This window comes from Nesoenas mayeri (genome assembly GCF_963082525.1).
Source record: "Nesoenas mayeri genome assembly, chromosome: 11".
NCBI lineage: Eukaryota > Metazoa > Chordata > Aves > Columbiformes > Columbidae > Nesoenas > Nesoenas mayeri.
This window is the reverse complement of record NC_137563.1, coordinates 19,696,879-19,722,822: the sequence shown is the minus strand read 5'-3', so window position 1 is coordinate 19,722,822 and position 25,944 is coordinate 19,696,879. Positions and strand designations below refer to the sequence as shown.

General features: G+C 41.5%; 1 protein-coding gene across 2 annotated transcripts in view; it reads right to left on the bottom strand.

Annotated features, from left to right (window-relative positions):
- NPTN (neuroplastin) overlaps nucleotides 1-25,944 on the bottom strand; it is a 53,345-nt gene that overhangs the window by 19,855 nt on the left and 7,546 nt on the right. The window contains exons 2-4 of one of the 2 annotated variants that reach the window (XM_080351185.1): nucleotides 9,873-10,220; nucleotides 4,460-4,622; nucleotides 541-635 (exon numbers count right to left, since the gene is read on the bottom strand). In XM_080351185.1, coding sequence (XP_080207311.1) covers nucleotides 541-635; nucleotides 4,460-4,622; nucleotides 9,873-10,220 — 606 coding nt within the window. The remainder of the gene's footprint in view (nucleotides 1-540; nucleotides 636-4,459; nucleotides 4,623-9,872; nucleotides 10,221-25,944) is intronic. The other variant, XM_080351186.1, reaches the window with a different exon arrangement.

Here is a 25,944-nt window from a genome sequence, read left to right as displayed (position 1 = left end):
CCAGGGCATCTGTCCTAACCAGAACCCAGGCTTTCCCAGCAACTGAAATAGTCCCTGCAGACAAAAACCAGTTCCAAGCTGCCACACGCAAGATGCTGGTTCTTACTTTTTTTGGGTATTCAGAACAGCCAAATTCAAAGTACATTGAATACATTTCCGATGGCCTCATTTACAGTGAGACAGGGAGGAAACCACAGCTGTCTTTCCACGAGCACAGACATGTTCTACAGCAATATACCCTGCTGGCCGTGCGCTCTCACCATAGCCAGGTTTAGCAAAAGAGAGCAGAAGTGTGCGCTAGGAGGTCTTTTAGTAGCCTCCGTGCAGACCAAAAGCGCAATGGTCATATTCCCATTATCTGCAAAATCTTTCCCCTGCGACTGTATGCAAAACCTCCCCCGAAATTATAACCAAGGATTAGACACAGGTTTGATTCCATGAGGAAAAGCCTTTCGTACAGGCTCTGAGCGAGGTGGCAGAGGCAGTGAAAGCACTTTGGGGGAGAGGAAACAAAACACAACAACAAGAAAAAAATAGTACCTCTCACTTCTATAGTGGCGTTGGCTATAGGAGAGTTTGAAAACACAAACACGCACAAGTATTCCCCTGACTCTTCTGCTCTGGGCTTCAAAATCCTGCAGACAGGGAGAGAACACATGAGCCGTGTTAGGTACTGTGTTAGCAACCAGAAACGAGCAGGCTAGGACTTTTCTTTCCCTCCCCATAAACTTTTAACTGAGTTTCGCAGCTATTACTTGTTATTCAAGGTATGTTGTACAGATTTACCTACTTGAAATAAAGGATGCTCGCCTAGGAAGTGAGCTCTAGTCTGCAAAGTCAGTACCAACTTAGCTGGAGAAGCTGCATTGAGTTAAAAAGCAAAGAAGGAGCCCAACAACTATTAATTATGCACCAGAGTTAGTTTGATTTAGCCTATCAGGCAGATATCACCTCCCACTGAAGGAAAAAAAATGTGATTTACATGTAATATCTGGACAATCGGAAAACAACAGACTACAAACACTGTCATACTGTCATCTCAATCTGTTTTCATTGTCCCATAACAGATCTGAGGCCGGTCCATTCATAGTTTTCTCCAGCTCAGCCTGGATGTAGATAAACTGCAAAAGCTGGTGAAGGAAAGCACCACGCAGGAATGTGCTGCCACTTTAAATTAGGCAAGACTAACGCAATAACAACTAGCAGAGGGAAACACAGATGCAAGCCAGAAAGAAGAAAATTAGAGCTGTAACAAATGCCAAAAATTAAAACAAATAAAATCACGATGAATTTACACTTAAGATGGTATTAACTTTAAGTCCACCAGCTTTTGCTGTCCTTCAAAAACCTTTTGGATACAAATGACTTAAAAGCCCTACGCATGTTCTTCAGATATTTACCTACAAAAGACATATTAAACTATAGAGAAGTATGATGGTGCGATGCAGGATTTACATCTCCACACAGCACAGAACAAGGCAGAGTTCTCCACAGCCCGCCCTCCGTTTACTGAAAGGTTTCTTGGTGTGCTTTGTTTTATTAATATTTGTAAAACACATTAAGTAAATAGCACACAGCAACCTCATAGAACAGCACCGCAATAAAATCATTTACATTTCTTAAACACATAGAAAGAGCTGCTCAGTTTAACACGATATTTTGACTCAAGTCTCCACTTTGTTTAAAACACGTACTTTCCAGAATTGCTGGTGGAAGTCTAAAGTTAATTATAAAGATAAGCAATAATATATCCACTTCTCACAGAGTTAAAATTAAAGATTATCTTAACAGAAAGAACTATCATTCAGTATCAAACATGATAATCTTAATAGTGAAGTAATCACACTTCGACCTCTGCTTTTATTTAATCCATTGGAGTCAATGCTTAAGAGGAGGAGAGGGAAAAGTGAGACATTGTATTCTTGCAGTTCTACACAAACTGCGTTTTAAAGTGTGAAACAACAACGGTGTTACTGCAATAAGTCATCAAAGCAAGTGTAAATGGATTTAGCAGCAAAGTTTTAAAGACAAACACCTGAACCAAGTTTATTTAGCCAACAGCATCCCCCAGCCCTGTGGTTTTAGGACAAGCCCAGCTTCTCCTCAGTGGAGACTTTCAGCAGATGTAAAACCAAAACAAACCCCAGATTTTCTTCAATTGAGCTCAGTAACCTGCTGCTCAACTCTGAATTTGGAAAGAAATCCCTACTTTGCTGCAAACCATGAACACAGACTAGAGGACAGGTCTCCAGAATGAAAGCACAGGATGGCCAGAACCACTTCCAGGCATTTGCTGCTTGTGAAAGAATATACCACAAATAATTCTTGCCCATTTTTAATTAAAATGGTGAACTAAAAACTACGCTTAACTCTGAGTTTTCTGACTGTAACTGCCTTTCAGGAAAAGCAGCTACAAGAAGTTTGAATGAAGAATCAGGAACTATGCGATCCACTTCTAATGTTATACGAAAGCAGGATTTTTAAGGTAATAGTTTAATTCACAAATTGTGAAGTTAACTGGACGGTGAATAACACTGAACTACATTTTCCAGCAAAACAACATCTCGATGACTGAAGCACCGAGAACCTGGAAAAATGTTTTATTTTTTAAGGATAATAAGTAGAATGCAAAAAACCAATCATCTAGAAAAATCCTGAAGCTGAATAACCTCTTAACTACAACTGTGTTGATATAGCCTGTATGAATTTGGTATTTCTGGATCTAAATTAAAGTAACCAAATCAAACTGGAAGTTAACAGATCAAATGCAGTGTGACCACATGAAACAAAGAGATGCCAGAAGCCTGAAAGCACAACACACAGCAAAGGAGTTTATAAGTGGGCAGGAAATTTGAGGTGTGCATTGCAAATGCGAATTTCCTGGGATTCCTGCATGCTTTACCAACCCTTAATTCACTGGGAAGTTAAAGCCAAACCAAGTTTACTTCTTCCTTACAGAGGAATCTGGAAGGAAAAGTCCACTCTAGCTTGCAACAGATTATAGAGAAGTCAGCCATGATATTCCTGAATAATAACGTGCGATTTTCAATAACCTTGATGTAAAGGTCCTTTTGTATCACTCAAGCGGGTGTTTTTGGACAAGACTGCTCATCAAGTGAATTAGTAGATAAGAAAGCAGAGCCTTTAGAACTCAGCTCCAGTGTTAAAACACTGTAAAATAACAAGATGGAATTATCGAACTAAATGAGACTACTTTTTATGCTGCAAAACTGAACAGATAACACAAAGTGAGCTAAAGTACAAAACAAAAGGAAATATTTAAACACTTCTTTATCAGAATCAAGCACAAAATCCTGTGGATGAACGGATGCTATGCTAAGGCAATGAAAACCTTGAGTATTTCTGAATCTTGCTAGTTGAGTGTGCAGGTAGTTTCCTTCCTTTAGTGCAGTGACAAGGCACAGTAGAGCAGATGCGGTATAATATCGTGGGCCTTGAGCAGACAGAAGCATCTCTTTCTGGCCTACCAGGTGGGTCAGCAGTGGCCTAATGTCTCCAAAGAGCCAGTTACTACCAGTGGTTAAACATGCTTGAAGTGCTCTTCATCTTAGCTTAACGCTGAACACAAAGGTGTATTTGCTATCCGTGCTGGCATCAAGTGAAGAAAACGAAAGGAAAAAAAAAATCACACATACAAAACAGATTTGAGGGCACCACTGAGCATAAACTCTCATCAAATCCATGGCAAAAAGCGCCACATTTCAGGAATACACAAACCCTCAAAGGATTTCTGCCTGATGCAAGCGGCAGTGAAACACGAGCAGTGGCTGCACACATTGTGTTTTCCTTCACACCCCGTGAGGGAAGGGTAGAAACAAAGCCACAGCACGGGCACGTGGAATAGATTAATGCTGAAAATGCGTTTGCGCTGACAAATAAGAAGCACAAGTGTACTGGTTTAATCAAGATTTGGTACCGTTTCATAGTAGCGGTTTGACAGCTCATCAGTTACAACTCGGAGAACACCGTATTTCATCTCCCAAGGCCAGAAAACGACTAAACCAGCTGATTTCAGCTGTGATTTATAAGCTGCATTGCTGTGCATGGTAAAGATGCACAGCTGCAGGTCCACCTTTATGTAGGCTGCACAATACACTTAGAGGAAAAGAAAGCTAGATTATGTGCATCTGTGTCCACACATCATGCATACCCTAGAGAAGAACTCAAGTTTAGACTGAAAAAGAGAAGTTTATAGTGTGTTCTTGTGGACATTATGTTTACAGGAGCCAGTTGGTACAGACGTAGACAACAATCTTCCCAGAATTGTTCTTCCAGCACTATTCCCAGGTGTAATTTTTGTGGAGCCTCTAGCGCAGATGAATTCAATTCGTCTGAGGGTCCGTGGAGTCCCAGCATCTCACCAGCTACCCCAAAGGCGTAAATCTATCAGGTTCGTAATTCTCCAGTATAACATGAAGATTATTCCGGAGAAACTTACTTGTATTCTGTAGTGTTGGAAGCTTTTCTAGTGCCAGGGATCTCCTCTCCATTCTTCACCCAGTAACTGGCAGAAAGGGGGCTGGGACTTGTGGTGAGATTACACTGCAATGTGACGGCTGAATTTCGAATGACTACATCCTCGCTGGAGTTGATCCTGGGCTCTGAAACAAAGGACACAGTAAATAGCAACGAATCTGCACCGGCAATCGCGCAGCGCTAGGCTAAAATTCCAAAGGGGAATGGGGAAGGGAAAAAGACTACACAAGGAATGTCACTGCACTAATTTGGGAGACATCGAGAAAGTCACAATAAAACAGCTGACCACTAGTGAAGGCAACACCTTATGGATCAGCACCCCTATGTGGAAAAAAAAAAGAATTAATTTTAGATTATTTTAATATTTAACATCACGACAGATTTCTCTGTAACATCATTAAGTATTTTTTATACACTACTGACCATAACTTGGGAAAATGCATGTCCTGTGACTATATGTGGGACACCAGCTAGTCTTTGTGCAAGCAGCTTCTTTTTGGCTATTCGTTAGATCCTCTACTTAAACCTTTAAAACAAACCCATTTTCTACACAGAATAGCCCCTAAAGTTAAACAGTTGTCTGCATAATATTTCTGGACCTCCTCATGCAAAAAGACTAATGTGTAACTGAGGAAAATATCCCGTGCATACAGGATATTTCGAATAGCACAGCTTTTCTGACATCTGAAAGTTGAGCAAACACCCAGTGTGAATAAGGCATAAATCTGATGAAGAATGGCTGAAAACAGCCCTGAATGCCTAACAATAAAAAGTAAGAATATACACCATGTTAATATTAGAGTCAGGAACTATTTTGTTTCTAAAGTAACCTTCAACATAAACACTTATGAAGAACAAACACTATGTGAGCCTCTTTGCATAAACAGACCACAAGAGTTACATACTTTGCTGGCTGCATTGGGAACTGAAGCCAGACTGCTTCACTCTACCATCTTACCTGGGAACATCAAATTCACAGGTTTTTAGGGGAAAGATTATTCTAAGATTATTCTGAGGGCACTGTCTTTACATTTGATAATCATGGGGGTTATTTTAAGACTAGCTATTACTCTCTAACATATAAGGCTGATGAACTTTTAGAATAGGGGGAGACAAGTTTTTTCAGAAGCTTGGAAAAAAGACCTTTCTATTGAAGGTCTCAGGGCTCACATCTGGTTTCAACTATTCTGAAAAAGAACACAAGATGACAGAGCTTAAAGGAAATTCAAGAATTCTTGCCTTTAGTCTTCCAAAAATACCTAGATTTAGTATTGGCTATAGTTTCAGCTTGAACTAAAGGCCATTCCCATAGCAGCGTCTGCCATGTAAATGCTGCTGCGTCCTCAGTCTTCCATGTATTTCCTGACTTTAAAAGGTGAACCGAATTCCAAAGCGGTCGCTGTTTCCAGCTGCTCATTTCAGCCACCGCTGAACTGCAGGGCTGCCTCCTGCACCATCTGCTCAGCAGTCAAGGGCAGGAGCCCGAGGAAGCCGGTCAATAAGCAACGTCTTTGGGATTTTTGCAAGTCAGCAAAGGATTTTTAATCCTGTCAATTTTGTTACGCCTTGTGGTAACATCTTTGGAATGGAAATTTAGTCATACCCATGCTGGTTTTTTTTTTTTAAATATTCATCTGCAAAGCACTTGGAACACAAATTATGAAACAGAATAAGGAGAAGTGGAAAATACCCAGACTGTCAGAAACACTGCATTTTTCAACACATAAAACATTCATCTATCCAACGGTACAATACTTAAGAGTATTGCCCAGAGAGGAAAAAAACAACCTACTAATAAGGTGACAAAGCCATTTGAGTCCTGTATGTCGTTTCCCCCTTTCTTCAGCAGGCTGGCTGCAGAGCTGCTTCTATTTAAAACCAGGACTAGCATTTATCTGCAGAAAAGCTGGCAGATACTCTAGTGAGGATTTTTGACACTTTGCTATTATCACACATTTTCAACTGTGCTTCTGCCTCATTGTTCCCATGCTGGGAATTTTTTTGACCTGTTTGGGTCCTATGGGGCATCAAATTGTTTTATTATAGCTGTACCATTATTGGATTGCCCTGTATGCTTCTGCATCCTCCACAAAAAGCTTGTGTGCATGCTCAGAAAAATACTAACAGAGCTCTGGAAATATATTTAGCCGTGTGTTTGAAACAGTAATTTGGTAACAGAAACATTTATCTAGAGAAATCAACTTTTGCCACTGATCACACTGGGTTTTGTTTTAAGCGTTTTTCTTTGATGATGAAAGATGCGGCTTCAAGTGTGTAGCCTGTGAAATAAACGCAGCGTTTTCTTTTCAGGAGGATGCTGGCGGGACGGGCTCCGGGCTGCTGTGAGCAGACTGCAGCACATCTGGTGAGCGCTGTTCTAAGAGATGCTGATGTCTGTGCTGAGACGCATCCTGCAGCGATCCTGGAAACGGAGAGCGTACCTGCTGCCAGCAGAAAGAATTACACAAATGCTAGCAACTGGGAAAAATAGATCACCAAAATATATCCATCTAGTCCCCGTAGAAGTTACAGATTGAATGCAGAAGGGGTCTGACAGTGGTAACCTCCTGGCTTTTGTATTCTGTTGATAATGGACCATGTTGGGTCAGCTCTTCAGCATCAATGAAACAGAACATACAAATTAAAAACCAAACATGCCTGGAGCTCCTGTAACTACTTCTGCTAATTCACAATTATTCTTACCTACATCCCCACTAAGCTGTGATATCCAAAAAACACTTATAGCTGTCTCAAGCTCGCTTTGCTGCAGTTTGCTGGAGCCTCTTGTGTCTGACTTGCAACTTTTCATGTTTTAGGTTAAGAAAATTCAAGGCCACTGGAAGCAACTGCAGTCTCATTTACATCTTTTACCTGCATTTACGTTATTTTTTAAAAAAAGCAATTGGGCAATCCTAACTTGATTTAAATCTAGACACCAAACTGCAAATGGAATGCTACTGGGATGGCAACATCCAAAGGATGTCCACTTAAAAGAGCAGGATGCTGAGGAGTCTCGTTTTACACATCACTTAAACTGCCTATTTTATGTAGGATGTGGTTTTAGAATTAAAAAAAGAATCATAATTGAAGTTCTTTATCCAAACTACGAATGAGATAGAAGCTGGACACTGGTTATTGCATGCTAACTTGCAAATCAAGTCACACTTGACCTCTTCACAATTCAAGTTTTGGTACTTGAGACAAGCTGTTGATTCAAAGGACACTGATGCTGATGTCGAGTCAAGGCAGCAGCGGAACAGCCACCACCAGCTGGAAACTCCAACGCTGTGTAGTCAGAAAAATCACCATTTCAAAGACAAATTGTGTTCGTGCACATAGCACAGCAGATGAGACATTTTGGGCAGCTTCAGATACGATAATCTCCATCTTCCAAGGGTGGCTTAGCAACCTACTTCCCCCACTTATCTCCGTTTCCAGCATAGCTATGCAGGAATTTGATGTCTAGCAGTAGCTGGTCAAATCTCTGAACATACACAGTATTACAGAATATTAAAGTATCCTGTCCAATATTCCCCCCCGCAATGAATAAAACACAGAAGCATTAACCTGGGCACAAGGCACTTAGCAATAAAGTCACGATACACACTCCAGAATTAGTAGAATAAATCGGATGCAACAAGACGACGTTAGCTGGGGAGGAAGACGGACGGTTAGACTTCAATCCCCGGAGCAGGTTAGTTATTAGTATCAAGCGCCTGAGAGAGGAAAAACCCATTTTCCATACGGAGACATCTTCACAGTAATTCATTCCCAAACGGTGACTTGTCATATGAAAAAGGATTTTCTCCCTCAGCAGGTTACTAAAACTGACTAAACACAAAGCGAGGAACACAGGACCACCACAGACTTGCCACACACTAGAAAAACTAGAGGGCTAAACAGAGGCAGAGGGGATTATCCAGGAGAAATCACTTCCTAGAAGGCAAATTTTTTAGCTTTTTTCTCAAAGTGGTATCATTTCCTAAAATGACATGGCTTTTGCTCTTGGAGGTCATGCAAGCCATCTACCCATCAGAGTCCTTTGGTACCTCAAAGCACAAAGGAGGGATCGGGCGTCAGGACTGGAAGCTGAGCAGGTTTGAGTTGACCAACCCAATGCCACTTATATTTCAAGTCAATTCATCATTGGGCGCACTATTTTTCCACATGTATCAATGTTGTTTCCATTTTCCAGAGGGAAGAAGGTCTCTGATCCAGCAGGGCCGACTGCAGCACTGTGCTTTAGGGGAAATTTGGTGTGTTTTTCTTATAGGTATCCAAAATCACAACTGACACACAATTACAGAGTTCGGCATTTTTGTACTCAGACAAAACTCAAAGTGGTACACAAATGATCTATTTATGCACAGAGCACAATAGCAAGGTAACACCTATGCCTTACTCTTTGTTGCCTTAGGACACTGAGAACTCACCGAGAAAGCAAGCTGTCCTGTACCTCCATGCAGCAGGCTCACATTGCAGATTTAATCCACTCTACCTATAACTCATTAGACATTTGCTGCTTCTCATCAGCAACTGCAAGACTTGTGCGTCTTACGGAAAATGAAACATGCTTCTTCTCTGCTGGCTCTGACAATATAAATTCCCAAACTGGGCTGGGACTGCTTTAGAAAGCAATTCTGCGCCAACCATACTCGCTGCTTTTGAAAGCTTTGCTGCTGCCAAAAGTTGCATTCTCAGATGAAAGTCGTTTAGCTAAAGTTATTAGTTCAACGCTGGGGGAAGATATTTCACCCCTCCCTTCATAGGCTGGATTAAGAATAGCTGCATTGGTTCAGTGCTACTGCATCAGAGAACTCATGAGGAACATGCTGCTGTTCAGAAAGGAAAAGAAACACCACGACTTCATGGAAAAATCTAAACATTCACGGTCACGTGTAACTGAAAGGGAAGGGTCTGAACAGAAGCACAGACGCAGCCAAAACCGCGTGAGAAGGCATTCAGAGCAATTCCAGGAGAACAGAAGAAATAAAAATAAAACGGTTAGATCTGGGAAGAACACAAAAATCAAATATAAAGGCACTCCCGGAGAAGGCAGCATTAGAGTGGTTGGGAACCTACTACAAAACTAAAAGGGGTAGGGGAAGAAACACAAATTCAACACCGGGCTGCTTTTTTTTTTTTTTTCCTCACAGAAGCTATAAACGGATCTATAGATTTTCACAAGTCCTTTTTGATCCTAAGGAGGAGAGACACAGATGGCAGACAACGTCAGCACTACAGGCAGAGGAGCAGCCTGGGGTTCCAAACAACAGCACAAGGTAGCAGAGGGTTTGACGGGGGTAACGGGGGGTGAGGGTCACTAGACTGCCTCTAGATACTACAGTACCACTACTACGGGGTGCCGGACTCACTCTGAAGGACGCTTATAGTAGCCTGGGCTCGAATCCACGTTATGGAGGGATTTTGCCTCAAGTCATTCCTCCTGGGATCGTTGCTGGCCCTGCACTCGTAAGTCCCAGAGTCTTCCAAGGTAAGGCGGGTTATTCTCAGCACACTCACCCCATTCGCCCCGTAGGCAGTGTTAATGGTGACCCGGCGCTTCCGAGCGCCGTCCCACAGCTGTTTGAAAGACTCAGCCCGGTTGACTTCAGCATACCACCACTGGATCTCTGGAGTGGGGTTCCCAACCACATCACAGTACAGTTCAAAGGCGTCCCCCGTGAGCTTAGTTTCTGACATGGGCGACTTGACAAACCCAGCTAGAGGGAGGGGCAGCAGAAACGCAGTGACAGAGCGGCAGAAAACAAAAGATCTTTTAAAGAACAAAGCAATGAGGTGCAGAAAACAAAGAGAGAAGACATTAGCATCTACAATAACACAACTTTTATAGAAAAAGCACAACGAGGAGCACTAGCAGCTGGAGGTTGATAGTTTGAGAGCAGTATACTCCCACTTGACAGTATGCACGGCACAAAGCGCTTTTCTCCTCGCCGCTCCGGGGATTCCATCTCTGGCAGCCGTACTGGCAAAGCCAAAGGCTGCAATGCCAGGAGGTACCTCCAAGCCGTAGAGCAGACTGACTTTTCAAGCCTTTTTCAGTTGCAAGGACCTTGTAATTGGTATGTGTTAAGTGTTCGTGGCCAGATGCGTGTTCTCTGAAAAGTTTTCTTGCTTTATTCAACTGATCTACAGGGGAGGGAGGGGTAAAACCCTAACCTGCTGCCCGACGCAGCTCGCAATTCTGAACTCTGCTTTGACCTTTCCTTCCATCTATTTTGGATTTCCGAGGCGGGGAATTCCCCAAGACACAAGTGACCTACTTTCCTGAAGTAGCCGGATCGCCACAGCTCCAGGAGTCTCATAACCCTGTACAGTAAAGGGAATTGCAGTGGTTTATACACACACAGGCCACAAGATCATTTCATTAGTGAGGAAATGGACTAAGGTGCTTCAACAGACCGCACGATTTTCACCTTCTGAAATGCGATGCAGTGCTGACATTTGAGATCAGGCCAAAATCTCCTTATTATGGCATGAAATCCTTCAATACTTACCAGCTTCAGAGCTGTGTTAAGAGCGCAGACATGCTAAGTTGTCCTTCAATCCTATTTTCAAAAGTATCTATTGAAAGCAGGGTTGCCTTAAAGCCAGACTCCTTCCCCGCCCAGCCCCTCCTAAAACTAAAAGATTAGAATGCAGCTGGCCAGACAGATTATGCAGCAAAACCTGTCATATTGCTGTGTTCCCTGGGCAGCGGGACTTCCATCAGCAAACAGAGTGCCACACAGCTGATAAATCTGTTTCATCCTCCGCCTTTAAATTCACGGCTTATTTTCAGGAAGAGGATTGAAAGACAATTCTTTGGAAAAGGTGGCCTTAGAGCCTTGGAAAAAATTCTGATGCACACTCATTGAATAGTATTCTTCCCTCCCATCATTTGACCGCACTCTAGAAATAGTGACACAAACAGTTGTACACTGACAGACAATCACAAGGGTAATTTGCACTAGAGATGTATCTCTAGAAATTCACCTGGGCAAGAAAACAAGATCAGGAGTCTCCAAAGCAGAAACAGAAACTGTTCCTCGCCAGCACAGTCCTGTCTGAAGAGCTACTGTGCGGTGGAATATTAACCCCACAAATTGTCTCCATTAAACTCATTTGACAAGGATTCTCCAGCCTTGTGCTCCAGCACCAAAGAAAGCGAGCTCTATGAAAATACCACCACAAATAACACATTGCTGCAGGGAGGGAGGGGGGAAAAAAGCTATTACATGAGAAGTGCCCTAATTAGTAGCAGCTCCAAACCCCACCCAGCCCACCGCGGTGGTTGTTTCTTGAGGTTAACAAGGATCGCACTGTTTTCACACTGCTGGAGATGGGGTTATGACCGTGCTCTGCTGGACTGTCCACATGTCAAGGGATGCTGAACGAGGAAGGCTTTGTATTCCCATCAAACAGCGAGATCGGCACTTATCTCAACGTGGTTTGCTAGACGCAAAAGACTAAAGCAGCAGCATATGGCGTGGGCGAGCTTCTTTCCAAATCCTAGCGGTTCTCTCTCTCTTTTTTCCTACTGTAACATTGAAATGCCACTCACAGCCAAAAAGATGATGGTAGCTCAGGGAAGATTGCTCAGAAAGCGATTCCCCTTCTACAGGTTCCCAGTTTCCACTAAACACAGACGCACAAAGATGATGAACTGAAATCCATCCCTGCAGTCAAAGGCCAAGTGACCCCAAACCCCTAAAGCCGCAATTCAATCCTATTTCTCCAGCTGTGCCAGCTACTAAGCAACCAGTTCTGCAAGAAAGGCTTCTTACCTGGCCTGGCTGTAATTGTGCATTTTAAAACAAGTGTGAGCTGCGCTGCCACTGGAGCTACACAACAGGCATGAAAGAGGACTGTAAATCCTCTTATTAAAAGGAGTACCAATAATTTGAATAAAACAAGCTGTCAAAAGCTTTCGGTTTTGAATCTGATTCTGCATTTGCTAAGCTGTTAAAAGTGTTGCAATCCTGCATAAAGCCTAAAAAGAATTTTAAAATATTGAACTGGACAACTGCATCCAAATGTCTGTATAGTAAATATTCTCTGTGTTTAAGTTTTAAACCCTACGCTTCCATCAGTTTCAAATCCTCTTGTAAAACAATGTCTCAGGTTATGATAAATTCCAACGCTATCATCATCTCAGTAACCACGTCCTCAGCACTGATAACTCCATAATGATGGCAAAGAAAAGAGCAAACTGGATTTGATGGCCCTCCACACCCCACCAAGAGATAAAACACACTCTTTAAAAAGGTATTCCAGCTTAGAATAAAATCCTGGGAGGACGAGTGGGAATGAGGGTGGCAGAAAAGCCTCCACATGCAAATTAATAAAAACTTTGCATTACAAAGGACTGGCAATGCTATTAAAAACCCTACACAAGAGTCTGGGGTTAATGTTTTGCATTTTCAGCCGTTCAGAAACAGCAAAGGCAAGACATCAAACAGCATCAGTAAGCTGAGGTGATGCTTCCAGCTACTGTGCATCTGCCGGAGGGCCATTTCCAATTAAGATATCCAGGCAGAAGCTACAAAAAGGGCTGAAATCTGCCAGTATCAAACAGACATGTTAAAAGAGGAAATAAAAAGAAAAGAGAAAAAAAGGCTAAATATTCCAGAGAATGCTCCCTGTAACACAACAGGAGTCTGGAAGTTGAAGCACTCCAGCTTTTTGGCAATTGTCAGCCACTTCCATAATTGTTCAAAACCAAACAGAAAATGACATTATACAGATTTCATTGCTTACATAAGAGGCTTTCGGAGCCCAACAGTTTCCTTACTTGGTCTTCTCCAAGCACCGTCCTCTCTGCTTTGTTATTACCACGTTCTGCACAATTCTACAGACAGGAGCATCAAAAGAACAAATACGCCCCAAAATACAAACAGATCAAGGCAAGAAGAGGTCAAGATTTTTGTTCAAGTGATTATGTTCTAGCCATTTAAAACTGAAAACCTGCCCTTCTTCGTAATTTCTAGCTGTCTTATTCCAAAAATGTAAACCGTAGGAAGCACTGGTTGCAAGAACGATATTCAGCTTCAGCTTGCAAGTGTCAGCTCCATAGGGAACAGCAGAGAACCACAGCACGCAAAAGCTCACAAAGATCAGGACTCTCAGGAGGCTGGAGGAAGGAGGCAATAATGCACAGATCGTATCTTCAGATCATATAGATCCCTGCCAAGCAGCAAAACAGCCCAAACTTTAAGTGAATCCTTACCATCCAGTACAATAGGAAGAAGCACCTTCAAGTGCTTTCAAGAAAATCTTACTTTATTATAATTTATTCTATTTTTATATTATTGAAAGCTGTATTTATTTCATTATAGGCATCAATAAGTTACTCTGTTACACAGTGAGTTTTCTCCATTAAAATAAAAATGCTGGTTTGTGCCTTTTTTAAGACTAGTTGCTGTCACGCATAAAAGAACAAGGGAAAAAAATCTACTGTTAAATATCCCTCATAAGGACTTTACAAATTTTCACGATGAACCAGAACACAAGAAAAAGCAAGCATGATGCTCCAGAAGGTGTAGCTATTCAAGTACACGATTATATTTCCAGTAATTTCTTTTTTGATAATTGGTGGTTGCCTGAAAGCATGAAGAACAAGTGGCAATAATATTCAATCACTTCTGAAGCGATGCTTGCTCATTGAAGATTCGATCTCAACCGTCAATCGTGAGGATAAAGGTGAGGAAAGCAACGGACTAATGCTCTAAAATTAGAGAAACAAATTAGTCGCTACATAAAACTCTGCCAAAGATGAATGAAACCCAGTGCACAGCAGGGCTCTTCACATTTGCAAAATCTCTGTGTTAAAATTTGTACTGTAGTGAAGAACTGCTAAATCCAGGTTAAAAATAAAAACGCATTCTGAGAGACAGGTGCACTTCAACTGGGAGTGGGAGAGAAACTAAGAGCTATTCAAAAGGGCAGCCAAAAATTTCCATATGCAGTAAGAAACATGTACAGCAGACTCCCTGAGCCAGAAAGCTGGAAAAGCTCCATATTAAACAAATCCAGAGTTCAGAAGAGGAGAGTGGACAAGAAGCCTAAAGATGGAGAGTTTAAATGAGCGTAAAAAGCTTAGCTTTACCGCTCCTGAGCGACGCGCTTTCATTAACGAGGCTTTATCAATGAAAGACACCTTTTGCAGATTAATTTTTCTTCCGTCAATATTTATGAGCTACCTGTCGGCTGAAATTCAAGCGAGGTCAAGCCAAGCTACATTCCAGCTTGGCATATAAATGAATCACAGTTTTACATACTAGCAACACCCCTTCCAACCTCAGCTGGCAGCAGCACCCTTTCCAACTTGAGGCTATTTTCCTCATCCATAGAAGCCAGAAAATAGTCAGGAAGCGAGTACCTCTGGAAGAGGTGCGGGAGGGACAGGGAACGGGGCTTATCCTCTTGCTGACACCATCATGTAACTTTAGGATTAAATAGAGCATACAACTAGATATTTATGGAAATATTTCACTGTAATTTGACTAGCTGTGGAAGCCTGTAGGGTTTGGATTCTACGGTGGCTGGAGCCCAAATGAAAAAGCGACACAAAAGGTAGTTCCTGAACAGCTTAAAACCAGTATCGCAATGACCAGAGCTTCCCAACTTCCTCACCTGCTAGAATGAACATACAAAATAGGATCTTGATAGAGAAATCGATTCTTATAAAGCATGCTAGCAGTGATCTACCAGCCTAGGAATATACAGAAAGCAGTACCTGGCAACAATCATCCTTGAGCTGCAGAAATGATTGCACTATTGATTTAAGCATCCTTTTGTTACTGAAAGTAACACAAGATGCAAAAGAGTCAATGCCAACGGCACTGGAGAAGCAAAGCAGGGAAAATACTGATCTTCCCAGGTCAAAGCCTGGTTTAAAGAAAGGGGTTTAAAAAATAAAGCTAGGTTTTGCCTTAAGAAAATGTAGATAAGCGCTAGCTGAGCGAAAAAACGTTAAACCGGTCCCAGCAGAAAGAAGCCCTAACAACATAGAACAAACAAATTTCTTTATGTTTTACATACATCAAGTGTGAAGATTAAAGCTGAAAACAAGCACCAGCCCATCAACATCAAATAGCAAGAGGAAACAGTCTTGAAAATGGAATCTGCAAAGATCGGGAAATGGGAAAATATGAAGCCCAAGAGCACAAGTGGCTGATGAGAGAAGCTCAAAGCAGGACACAGGCATAACATACAAAGGTGACCCAAATGGAGGAAATGCAATATATTTCCAAGGTCATTTTCAAGTCTAGCTGTAAAAAGCAATTTTACTGTCAGGGCAAAGCAGCGCGTGTCTCTGTCAAGGAAGATAATGCTCCTAACCTGATCCTATCTCTAGCTTATGCTGAGTTCCACTTACATAAAGAAAGAAAACATGGTTCGAAGCTCAAAAAAAGAGAGCTTGCAAAGCTAGTGCAAAAATAACCCGAATTTTCAGTATGAACCCACAATACACAGATAAAATGTAGACTCCTTAGGGACTGAATGCCTTACAGATTGTCTACATTGGCAGTGAAATCCATCATGTAAACAGCAATAGGCTGATGTTTCCTATTTGTCCTATTAACCCACCATATGTCTGCATTTCACTGCTTCTCCACTGCTCCCAGGCCTTGAGCACAGTTCTGGAGACTGTATTTCTGTGCCTTGGTTGAGAGCTTTGCCTGCAACTTCATTTATTTATAGACTGAATAAAGCAGAGCTAAACCAGCCCTTTATTGCTTCCCTTTGTCTTGGAAAACCCATTTGAAATTTCCTCATTAAAGCAACTTATTTTTGTAAATATGTGCCTTCAGAAGAGCCTTTCCTAAATGGAATAGCAAAAAGCCAAATATCTTTCCTAAAGTGAAGTTTTATATGTTCTGTGGACCAGTGTTATCCAAAATACTCCAGGTGAGATACTGATGTGTTACTCCAGCAAATGCCATCACTCTTGGCACCAAAGTTGCACCATCAAAACAGGGATTACGGTTGAAGATTTCAGTTGGGTCTCCTCATTAAGCTGGTTTTACACCTTTTTCCTAACTGCTATTGTGGATTACGCAATGTATTTTGTAATATATACATTAATTCTTCCAGCTACCCCAGGCTCTGCATAAGTAAAATGAAGCAAAGCTTTACCACCACTAGCACATGCTTCAGAGCGACTAGATAAATGGCTTCATCTTTTTGTAGTGGAATTACAAATAAACTGCCATTATAAGAGTTCAAAAGGGAAGAATATAATATAACATAACCAGTTATGTTATGCGTGCTCCTGAAATGCTGCATTTGTGCTGTCTCAGAGACAATCACCTTGTTCCAAATTAAGTCTGGTGGTGACAGCAGGACTCAGGGTTACAAAACCTGGTTGGAACATCAGGAAACAATCAGGTAGGTTGTGGTTTCAGAGAAGGGGGCACAAAGCTAAGTGCTAGCTGTAAAATACTTCATTAAAATATGAAGGCACAGCTTACTTTCACCTTTATTACATAGCAACAGTCTCAGTGATAACTTGCATCAGAATATCAAAGAAAATTACCATAAGAAACTGCCCTCCTCCTCGTCCCTCTCCATTTGCCTTCTGCACCCATCACCCAGGCTTCCAAAATCAAGCACCAGGTGTCTGCTACTCAAACTGGTACTCTGTCTAATTAATACCTTTTGCTTCTTCACTGAAGGGTGTTAATTAGGTGATAATTTTTTGAGGGCAGAAGAAAGCCCACCATCACTTTGACAATGTATTGCATTTTTGCTTCATTTAGGATGGGCAAAAGGCTGCCTATTTAATGTCTAGTTTCTTTCCAATACTCACCTTTACTAAACCAAAGTATTTGAAATGAGTCAAATCTACCAAAAAAGTGACAGCCAGCTGGAGAAGCCTGAAAGTATCTCAATTCCATGGAAGCACTAAAGCATCCTGCCTGGTTTTGCCTATTATTTAGTAGGTCTGACGGTTTCCCATTCTTTTATCACTAGAAAGCATGGGTTTTAATCATACCCATGGCAAGAAATGAGTTTGGGTTTAATCACTTCACTGATAAGAGATGTTTCACAGTTTTACAGTGTCCTCGTTGCTGCAGGTGACTCACCAGCTGCCACAGCATTCCTACACATTCTATATTGCATCAACCTTTGGCTAGAAGTGCACTGCACCAATTCCATAAACTAAAAAAAAAGGCATTAATTTTGAGTTTGTTTTGCCCTATTTAGCCAACTACAGAAGCAGCTTTAAGACCAGTACTTCCATGTGCGTATCAGATACCCAGATGAGCCTATACCGTCTATAAGCATAATGAGAACTAGAGTGATACACGAAATTAATTCCTGCAATCTCATCTTGCAGCTTTATATAGCTGAAGGTAGGTTATGACTTGCTACAGAGGAAAACGCTACCCAGAGAGCATCATGTAAAATGCATGAGCTCATGATGTAGCGTTAGATTCATTTCACAGAGAGGGAAACCTGAGGATTACTTTTCTCCAGGTCCACAGACATGAGGATTAACATTTTCTGGATGCAGACCAACATTCCTTATTTCTCTGTGCATTAGAAACCCGGGCTTAGTTTGACGTGCAAAAAGATTTATGGATGAACTAATTTCATTTGTTTGCTGAAGGAAAATCCAGAGTCCTTACGTTTCAGAGCCTTCACTGCTGCAAGGCCACCCTGGGAACATGCCCCACATAGCCAAGAGACGCTTCTCTGGCACAAATGGATGGGGAGAGGACACACTGATCAGCTTCTGGGTTATAAATCAAACGCATTCAGGCTGGAAAGGATTTCTGAAGGTCCTCTGGTCCAACTGCCTCCCCCAAATGTAAATGCCTTAGATCAGGTTGAGGCCTTCAAGCTGCCCATTCACCTTCTCCCATATACATTCAGTGCAGATGCTTTTATTCCAGAGCTTACTCAGAATAAAAAAGCAATGCTCAGCTTCACACCACAATGATTTCCGAGCGCAACTATTATTGTACGGTCACTTTTATTATGCAAACACTGATCTCAGTAACCATAATTCACTGAAAAACAAACACACACATGAAAAAACACATCAAATGACAGTTCATAGAAACATTACTGGATAGATAAAGACACTGTTGTGTTGTGGCATTTACAGCTACATGCTTCAATTTCAGGAAATTACTTTCATCCCAAATATATTCTCATTATATAAACTGTTTGGGTTCAGAACCCTTCTCTGGGCATCTTTCTCATTCGCACATTATTTCATGTGTTGTGGGCAGCATTTACAATTCTACTTTTGCAACAATCCCATATCTGTATGTTTGATACCATGATGAAGACATGAAAAGAGATTCAAGTCTGGAATACCCAGCAAATGAAGAACAGTCAGAAGATGAAATTAATACCTACTCCCTCATTTTGGCCCCACATTGATGTCAGCCTGCTGGTTACAGTCACCTTTGGCAGTGCAGGAGTTACGCAGATCTTTTTTTCCTAGTTCTTTAGCTGGAAAGAACTAGGTTCTTCTAGTTCTCCAGTATATAGTAACCGAAACATTGACTTAAGTCTTTTACAAACAATTGGGAAACTTGGTATTTTACTTAGTTACTGGAAAAATGATGCAACAAAGCTGAAATACATTCCACTTTAAAATTATAAGCAAGCCTTGATATCAACATTTATTTGCTCTCTTAGTTAACTCACCAACTCCTCTATTTTTCTGTAAGGGACTCAGAAGTGCTGGTAAACAAAGTAGTGGTTTACATGTATAAACTAACTATTCAGATGACCCGTGAGAAGCAGACATGGGGTTAAAGATGCTATTTTTACACAGGCTTGTCCCTAAGGTCTGCTCTGCAGTTCCTATCATAGCCCATTTTCCACTGAGTGCAAGCTCTATTTTCGATTTATAGCTTCTTCATTATGAAAGTATTCCCTTTTTTCTAAGCCCATCTGCTTAGAGGCATCGAAGGAGTATTAACGAGAAAGCTCCAAGCCTCTCTTCTGCCCTATGAGTTTGTTTACTAAAGCGATTCTCTCTGTTTTAGTTGAAGAGACATTTTAAAATATCACTGCAGACATGATAAAGTCATTCTCTCCCATAGGAAGATAAGAAAATCCCTCATTTACTGGGACCAGAACTCCCCAAAGAAACAATAGATTAATGGAGACGTTTCAAATCCAGCTCAAAGCAGTTCTGAGACGCGCAAGTCAACTTGCCTGTCAAATAATTAATGATGTCCAGATCAACAGTAAGTGCACCAATTCGTTCAGTGCCTTAAAAAGCATATTTCTTCATATTTCAAAGAAACCATTAGAGGATATCAGTCAATAACTAACCTGGCTGTCTTTAGAGCAGCTCACGTATACCACAAGCAGCACAGAAGACTACATCCTAAACAGAACTATATTTAGCCATGTGGCATTTCAATCAGGTGCTTTGAAAAAGGCAAGTCTGAGTAACTTCATTTGGCAGTTTGCGTAGAGCAACAACTTGCCTAACACCAATTAAACAGACGTGGGTGACGAGGCTACTTTTGAGCAATCCCAGGAAAACGGCAAGTCATTCCTCACAGAGGATACGCATCTCAACTCAGGGCAAAGCCAGCAGAACGCAAGCCAGTCTTCATATCAAAATAGCTTAAAATACAAGAGAGGCTTGTCATAATCACGTTCCTGAATACTACATGGATGGCTGGAAAAGGTTCCCCTGGGCTGACTGCAAACTGAAGGGCTCAGCATTGCAGGACTGATGCAAGACTCAAGTGACTTCAGGCAGTTTTCATCTTATGATGAGGGTCCAAAGCAGACATATAAGTGGTAATCATGTTCACTAACTAGCCACCTTGAGCTATAAACTATTTCTAATTTGAAGGCCAAAAATAAAATCCCTAAGTGGCTGTTGGAATCAGGCACTCAAGCTCATCACCTGAAGGAGCTGGGCCGGTTGCCTGCCCGATGCTGGCACAGCACAGGATGCTACACTGAGCCTTTTCAGAACTCTCTAACTGTGCAGCAAACACTGCTCTTGCAGGCCTGGTTGTTCAAAAGAGCCCACGCTGTCAGGAAGCTGGTCTGAATGCATCAAGAAGCGTTTATTACAAGAGATTTTCTTCCATGTTGAATTTGTAGGCTACTTTCTCTATGGTTTTTCCAAAGATTAAGCTTGCATCATCCTCAGAATAGGTAGGCATTATTTTCCTGTTCTTTCCATTTATGCTTCTCCCTGGCACAACTTAGGGACAAACGACTTACAATTATCCACGCGAGGAGAAAAAAATAAATAAGCCAGCATTTATTAGGTTTAACTCCTTTTTTTAGGTCACTACAGAAATATTATTGTTGTAGTTAATGAATGTACAATAATTTCTCCAAAGCAAAACCACACAGGAGCAGAAAAGCTGCTGTACATCGCCAAAAATTGTCAACAACTAAGAACTCACTCCCTGGAAATAAGCAGGAAGGAATTTAGCTTCACAACACTGAAAAGCTGAGTGTCAGTAGACAGCAATTTAAATTTGTCCAATGTTCACATGTAACACAGCAAGTGAAGCCTGCAAGCTAAGGATCTGCAACAAAAATTAAGACCACCAGATGTGCACCCTACAGCTATTGAGAACACTGCAAACTGATGGCGAGGATAACAAAAAATATCTTGTGTTCAGATTAGTTATTTAAAATCCTCAGACTACACCATTAGAGAGCTAAAGGTTTAAAGTACTCCTCAATTTTGCTTTGACCTTTCCTGATCCAACAAACGGGTGTTTGAAAGGAGACTGATTACATTTCTCTTTAGCACAAAGGAAGCACATCCTGAATCGCAAACCTCTTTTTTCCCCTTTTATGCATTCTGCAGAAGTACCGAGCTGCTGTGTCTCATCCGTGATGAAGAAGCAGGACATCTGAATACACCGACCTTTTTAAAGAAATGCCTTTTGCAGAACCGTTGGGTTATGTAAGAGGTCACACAATCTCAGGCAGGGCTGAGAACAAGTCATTCCGTGAAGAAAAGAAATTTAAAACTCCATCTACATGCACAAGAAATGCTATTAGCAGAAGGTACAACGCATTTTAGATACATTAAAAAATGTAAATGTATAAAATACCAGCTCCACTGCAGGAGATGGGTTTAGAGGAGGGATGTTTTATTTATTTCAAAAGTTTATGCCCTGTGTAGCTGGAGAGAATGACTGCCCGCTAACTGCTAAATTCAGAGTAACACATCTCCAGCAGGTCAGGTCTTGATCTCCCTGGTCAGACAAGCTATACAAGCCGCAGTCGGCAGCCCAAAGCCAGGTTATTCTCCAGGAAAACATTATAACATATTCCAGTTACAGGAGAAGATGAAGGCAGGAATGAAATGTATTAAAATGTAGCAGGGATGCCACAATGTGTTTGCCAGACTTATGCCCATTCGAAAATGGAGAGATGCTTGCTTCAAGTTGCATTTTTCCATATTTTTCCCCAAGCCACTTCTACAGGGTTGTTCAGCTTCTCCCGTTTCAGCGATGCCTCTGACCACAGGAAGGTTTTGCAAACTCTGACATCCACACCAAGCTGTCTACCGACTCTTCTTGCTTTTATGTAGGATGTGCCAAGGGAAATAGCCTTTGCCTTCCCAGCGCTTTGTGCCAGCACACACAGCTGCATCAGGGTTATGCCATAAATCGGATCCTGCCTCAGACCGGGGGGTTGATCTCGCATGGCCTACTGACACCACTTAGATTATGAGTACTAAAATAAACTGCTGAGGGCAGTTCCTCTACAGCATCAAACGTGGCTATTGATGAGATGAAATTCAAGTTCAGTATCGGTCAAGATTAACGCAAGCCTAACGCGATCATCCACACCGTGCATCCTGATCCACGCGCAGAAATCACCTTCAACCAGTCGCAGGCTGCTCATCATCAGGAACCGAGTCACTTGCATCTCCTGACTTTGGGTCACCCCCCCACTCCAGATGAAGTGCAGGCAGTCAACAAGCCCCCACCAAATGCCAGTTGTGGTTAAAGGGGTCAATTTTAGCTGAGAGAGTCAGCCTCACAGCTTGAAACACAATGTACAGCCCTCCTGTTTAGGCTCCCCTGCTCCACAGCAAAGGGCCAAGCAGATTCGGACTCTTCAAGCAGTAGTCAGCATAAAAGGCAGCTGACAGAAAACACTGACAGAAACCTGTTCCTTTGTTCAGTATAAAGAGGCAACTTTACAAAACCACCCCACTGTGCTACCAATACTAATCATAAGTGAAAAAAAAACCCAACCCAAACAACAACAGCTGTATCTACTATAAGGCTTCTGCAAGAATGAAAGCGAAGCCCCCTAACAGTTCACTAAGCAGTTTTTAAACATTCATTTGGAAATTCTTCTGGTTTTTTTGACCTGAGCAGCAGTACCAGCACATCACTGATACAATTAATTTAAACAGATAGCTCGACAGGACTGAAATCGAGAAGATTGAAAGGCAAGGGTTCGACATGACTTCACTATAAAACTGATAAGATATGAAAAAAGTACAACACAGAAGCCAGTGGCAAGACCCAGCATCAAGAGAACTCAAGCCTGGCCTACTCAATATACCAGGGAATCCAAACCCAGCTGAGATGTATTTAAGAGTATTTAACTACATTTTAGAGATTATTTTGGTGTTCGAGAAGAGTATAAATGGTGACCTAAAAAATTTGGTTAAAATCTAATTTGGATCATCTCCCTTAAATCAAGTAAGAAAGGCGCTTCATCTACTTAACATCACAGCACCGATAAAGAGCTGTCGTACTTAACACTAAGAATCTTCCATGTGCTCTTGAACCAAAGACCACATTCAATTGTGCAGCCATTTCACAACAGCATTAAAAGATATTTTTAAAATATCTTACTAAAGACCAGACAAATCGCACTAAAAGAATTTCTCCTCTACCAGGATAAGGGTGGTGGTCACAGCAAGAATATAAGAACAGGGCAAACACGCAGTGATCTTCCGCCAGCTGCAAGAGTTGGGTGCTGAGGGTTTTCCTAAACCAGAGGTCATGTTTTCATTGCCATCATAGAGCAAGTTTATATTTCCACAAAGAAACCAAAAATCTTTCTTTGGTAATTTTCCATCTCTGAGAAGCAAGAGCTCTGTTTCAGTTTGCAAAAAGAGGACAACAGTTTAATATTTGGAAAACCCTTTGGGAACTATAAATCCATTTATTTTTGTCATACTGAGGCCCCAAAACAGGAGAGCAGCAACACAGGACAAGGTACCGACTGGGCGGCCAACGTCAGATTAACATTCAATAGGTGCTGTTAAAAGGATAAATCATCTCTACAGTTAATTTTCTTTAAAAAGGGGAAACAAAATGCAATAATGCTTTGAAAAAAATAAATGTGAATGTAGGCCACTGACAAACAACTGTAACTCCCAGATTTTCACTGGGTATTACAAAGCCACAGACCTTATTGTATCTACTTAAAGCAAGATGATGAAGATGGAGGTACAGGGACAGAAAACAGGTCTGTATTCATCTGTGCCCTTTCACAGTTCCTGCCTTGGCTATTATTTATAGCTCCTTAAAACCTATTTCTCTCCTGTCATTTTTGTGCCATTCTCCCAACTAGTTCTCTTCCTAGAAACCAAAAAACCACTTTCCCCCCATCCCCCTTACTCCATATGGTTCAAGACTGGGGTCACTAAATTGATCCTGGTATTGCTAAAAATAGGAGCTTTGCAAGTCTGCAACTTTGCTTAAAACAATCTTAGACCCTTAGCTGGGACCATAAGTTGCTACTGAGCACTACAGAACTTGCAGCAAAGTGCTGAAAAACCTGTCAAGTGCAAAATTTAACAACTTAAATCCGAAAGCAAACCATCAATACCACACATCTAAGTCTCATATTTGGTTCAGTAGCCTCAAAACTGAGGAGATATGTGAACTGTCCTATCTACTTCAAGGAGTTTGTTTCTGGAAGGAAAGAGCTGGGAAGGGAACACTGCATTACAACATGTTCTAAGGGGAAAAAAATGGGGAGCATTGCACTGTAACCAATCCAAACACAAATAACACAACAGAAGGAAATGCCTTTTACAGTACTGAATGGTTACAACCAGGTACTCAAGCATCATTCCCAACCCCTTTGCATCAAGGTACAAATAGGATAAAGCTCAAATATTTCCAGAAGAGTCAGAGGTGACAGCACTAAGATTGTGGGGGAAATGCATAGGTGAATACAATCTAAAGCATTGTACGATGGGTGCCAGTCATCAACAAAAACATGAGCCCAAATACAGTAGAAGGGAGAGAAGACAATTTTGTGAAATGCAACATTTTCTTGGCAGTTCCGAGAACACTGGTGCTGGGCCAGAGACACACAGAGATCCCCAGGTCTGCACAAAGGCAGGAAGCTTGTAAAACCAAAAAGGTAAGTACCCTGAATTAAAGAGAGAAATAACTGACAGTGTTTGTAGATTATGGGGGCCAAACAGGCACCAAATATACCACTTTTTAAAATAACACGAAGCACAAAGGGAGTGGCAATCTGAATGTTTCTCTCTTAGTGCAGATGTAGAGCAGCTGTACAAAAGCAAAGCTCTCCCAGTCCAACTAAAACATCTATGTCTTCAAATAACTGCTAAAGACAATCCTTTCACCTGCAGTTTGGAAGTATCTGCACCAAGTCTCCAGTACGCCTGAGACATACCTGGATTTTCCCATTAGGTTAAATTAAAATCACTTGTTTCTGATGGGATGGGTTGTATACAGCACAGCACCAGTAATGGCTCTGCTCACTTTCTCAGGCTTTTTCTGCATGAAAAGAAAAAAAGCCAGACCAGGCAAGCTGTAGCTTCCCAACATACATCAGTACAGAAGGAGTCCATCCAGAGAAGACCTGAGTCTGAGTCACAAAACCTCCATGTTCAGCTGCTTCAGCATTTTGGAAACACTTCCCCAAGGCAACTTTCTTCTAGCAAAGTGCTAAACCTCCACAGCAATAACTGCTGAACTCAGCCTTGTGTAGCCTGGCAGCATCAGAGAAGGAAGTTTGCTACAGGACTTGTTTTACCACGTGCAAACATTGAATGAAATGATATCTCCAAATAATTAAATTTCCTATTCAGACACATTAAGGTAATCTATCAGAAGCGAAAACTAAGCTGCCCGATTGACCCTACACTGAAAGTCTTCAGCTACCAACTCAAGAAACACAGGATAATGCAATTCTGTTCAGACTAAATGTTCACTTAATTGGTGACTGCCTTAAAACTGCAATTTTTACATCCTATTACCACATTTCTTGCTATACTAAATTCATCAGACTTGCTCTCTCTATATATATACACATATATTTCCTCCACATCATTTATACTTGGCTTTGATCTCAATCTCTTAATTCCCTCCTCAATCCTCACTAGAACAGTTTTCAGTCTTTTTCTGCTATGAACCCCCTTTCTGAATGAAGATGACCCAGGACTGCAGAGTACAAATCAGCAGCATGCAGCAGAGG